Genomic DNA, 3,582 nt, shown 5'->3' with positions numbered 1-3,582 from the left:
AAATAACTGAACTCACCTTGCTTTTAATCATGATCTTTACTTCACCAGATTCTACAATGAAAAAACTCTCCGCCTTATCACCCTGTGATAACAAGATTACAGATGTCTTTGGATATTCTGAAGTGTTGATCAAAATCAGTTTCAAACAAAGTAATGTAATTTCTGAGATTGAGGCTCAGAAAAGCACACAGCGGCACAGAGAAAAGAATCTATACCACCTAATCTAAGATGTGAAAATATAAATGAAAAATGGGGCGATATTGGAATATTTCAATGAGAAAGGAGATCCTAATATAAAGGTTACTGCTGCTTCAGAAAATTAAGACATTCTTTCCAAATACTGTTTGAGCAATCCTTTTGATTTTGAAAAGTAATTATTCTGTATTTTAGAATCCAAATAATAATACAGAATGTAAATTAGCAAATCTGTACAACGGTACAAAATGTAAATCAATAATTAAGATTTTTTTTTACATTATTTTACATTTTACGTTTTACAAAACACATGCATGCTATTCATTGCAATCCATTTTTAGAAGTCCTTTTCTAATTCTGTATATGACTGAATTCTTAACTATTCCCCAAATCCAATATACCATGTTTCCCCAAAAATAAGACCCGGTCTTATTATTATTATTTTTTTGGACCAAAAGACCCATTAGGACTTATTTTCGGGGAATGTTTTATTTTGCGACCACCCGCCCACTCCCTCCCACCATCTGGTTGCTCGTGGCTGCAAGGGGGCAGGCTGTGCGGTGCGCTGGTGCCATTGCCACAAGCAACAGCAGAATCCCCTCTGTTGGGCCAACTGCGTGCTATTTAACCTTAAGCACCCAGATCGGAACCTCGGCGGGCTTACAGGAGATGGTTGCTGCCTCGGAACTGTCTTGCACTTGTGGCTCTAAGGGGAAAGCAGCGGTGGCGGCAAAGTGCTCCGCTCATTGCCTGGCCTGCCCCATTGAGGCCACCATCCCCGCTTAGAGCATCCGCTTCCTTACCAGCCTAAGTCTCCGGTCTGGGCGCTTAGGGTTAAATAGCTGGTGCCAGCAGGGCTGTCCCGGGGGGATTCTGCTGTTGCTGTTGCTGGGCCACACTCCATCACTGCCTCCCAAATTCCACCTTCGCCCACTGCCCAGCCAGCCAACATGCTGTGGCGGTTGCGAGGAGGCCGGGGCTCATTGGCTCACCTCCTGGGTAGGACCCTCCTTGGTGCCTAGACCAGGAACAGGCGGTGCTTGGGGGGGCAGTCTGTGAAGGGGGGGATAGAGGAAAGGGGATGTTGTTGCTGCTGCTGCTAACGCCATAGGGAAGGGGCGCAGAGGAGACCCTCAGGGACTTAGCAGGAAAATGAGCACCCGCCTGGCCCAGGGATGCGGGAGGCGCAGGTTGCAGGAACCAGGGTGCCATGTTGGGGAGCTGGGGGTTGTTCAAGGAGACCTTTCTTCTCCAGGCCACTCCTGGTGATGGGTCTGCTTGGGGCAGCTGGGAGGGAATTTCAAAGCAGTGCAGAGGGGAGCCGACGCCACCGCCATGAGGAGAGGCGAGGCAGGAGCCCGCACGGCCAGCCACCCACTCTGTCCCACCACAAGGTGAGTGGCCTGGCTACGGGGGCCCTAAGGTGCGTGGGTGCAGGGCTTGTGGGGCAGCCCCACCTCCCATTCACCTGCCTTGCCTCACCTTGTGGTGGCAGCACCAGAGCGTGGCGTGCTTTCCTGCACCGTTGCAGCCATGAGCAACCAGACAGGGGAACAGAGTGGGCAGGGTCCTAACTAGGGCTTATTTTGCGTGTAGGGCTTATATTAGGTGCATGTGTAAAAATCAAGCTAGGGCTTATTTTCAGGACAGGTCTTATTTACGGGGAAACACAATATTTACCAAAGTAAGAAAATTGCACTCATATACCTGAGCAATGATGCGTTCTCCATCTTTATATGTCTTTTCTCCTATTACATCAACAATCTTCATTCGCTCAGATGGCTGCAACAAAAAAAAAAAAGAATTTAATATGCCCTGTTCCTTTCTTTAGCATAATCCATTTCCACAAAGCAATGGAGGTAACAGTGTTTCCATCAATACACGTTTCATACTTTTATATACGATATCAAGTAGTCCAATAAAGCATGCATAATTTTACCCTGAACATCTACATTCTGTGGATGTCATATACCTGCTTTTTTTCCATCCATGCCTATCCCTGTCTCTCTCTCACTTATTGCATACATCTCAACCCAAGAAAATGGACACATTATCACTCTGGTCCTTTCCAGGTATGTGTGTGTGTGTGTGTGTGTGTGTGTTTGTTTGGATATCTACTGAAGAGGAACAGCAGTGGCAGTTCCACCACCATTAGGTCTAGAAACTAATGCATTTCTTTGCTTTCGTTACTAAATTAATTAGCAGAAGGATGATCACAGCCCAGCAGGTAGACTTATGATAATTTTCCTGACTATCTGATAACTTGGTATTGCTATATGTTCCATATAGGCCACCACTGTGTAGGTTCCCACTTTAGATTATAAAGGCCAACTGTCATATAGCAAGACTCAGTCATAAATTCCTTGGCAGACTCAGAGAATGATATACATAGAGAACCAGCCAAATCTGTCTGAAGAGCTTACTGAAAAACCTATCAATAATATAAAGTAATTGCTGTCATAGATGCTTTCCTTAACCCCTAACCTCCTCTTAAACGTTTACAATGCTGAGGAAAATCTAATTAGACATGCTTTCCGGTTCATTTCCCACAAAGTACTTTACCTCCAGTGACTTAAGAAGAGGCACTGACTCAACAAATAATTCATACGTTCTCCTTTTCTTTGCATTATTTTTCAATATAATTCTTCTGAATGTTACACGATCCTTCAAAAAACAGAATGAAAAAAAAATATTTTCTTTGGTTATTTCTCAGCTAATCAAGTTAGAACATTATCAACACAAACAGAAAACACACTTATATATAATACTGGCCTTTTTTGGATGAGTAAGTAGTAATATTACTGATTTTTTAAAAGGCTACATTAATACACCCTGATTTAATTCTATATTTCAACGACACTCTGAGTGAACAGTAGCTGAGATAACCTCTACATGGAACAAAGTTTAAATACAACATCTTTCTGTAAATTTAAATGCATGCTTACTATTTACAGGATGTTGAAAGATTCAAAATTAGAAAAAGGTGCAGAAGGTTCAGTACCTTTCGGTCAATATCTTCTAACATTTCCTTTGGCAAAAATAACAAGTTCAAAAGATAGGCAACTAAGAATCTTTTTCTTCTTGCCTTCTCTTTGAGATACGTATATGTAGAGTGGAAGGAGTATTAAGTACCCGTATTTATCGGCGTATAACACGCACAGGCGTATAACACGCACCTTCATTTTAAAAGGGAAATTTCAGGAAAAAAACTTAAATTTCAAATAAAGAACTTTGAAGCAAAATAAGGGTAGCTCAGAACTTTTTTTTATTAATATTATTACCACTTATAAGGTAAATAATGTAAAAGGACAGTAAAAGCAACTGTTTTAACAAAGAAACTTGGATATTCTGTTTTTACAAAAGTTTACTCAGAAATCGCTACTATCT

The 3,582-nt window shown here is 42.1% G+C and overlaps 1 protein-coding gene across 1 annotated transcript in view; it reads right to left on the bottom strand.

The window, feature by feature from the left end:
* PRKAR2A (protein kinase cAMP-dependent type II regulatory subunit alpha) overlaps positions 1-3,582 on the bottom strand; it is an 84,439-nt gene that overhangs the window by 3,217 nt on the left and 77,640 nt on the right. The window contains exons 7-9 of the mRNA XM_015821900.1: positions 2,758-2,859; positions 1,903-1,977; positions 17-82 (exon numbers count right to left, since the gene is read on the bottom strand). Coding sequence (XP_015677386.1) covers positions 17-82; positions 1,903-1,977; positions 2,758-2,859 — 243 coding nt within the window. The remainder of the gene's footprint in view (positions 1-16; positions 83-1,902; positions 1,978-2,757; positions 2,860-3,582) is intronic.

Source organism: Protobothrops mucrosquamatus, unplaced genomic scaffold, assembly GCF_001527695.2.
Source record: "Protobothrops mucrosquamatus isolate PMUCROS unplaced genomic scaffold, P.Mucros_1.0 scaffold1418, whole genome shotgun sequence".
Taxonomy (NCBI): Eukaryota; Metazoa; Chordata; class Lepidosauria; order Squamata; family Viperidae; genus Protobothrops; species Protobothrops mucrosquamatus.
The sequence above is the reverse complement of the archived record's forward strand: the minus strand, read 5'-3'. Positions and strand labels throughout refer to the sequence as shown.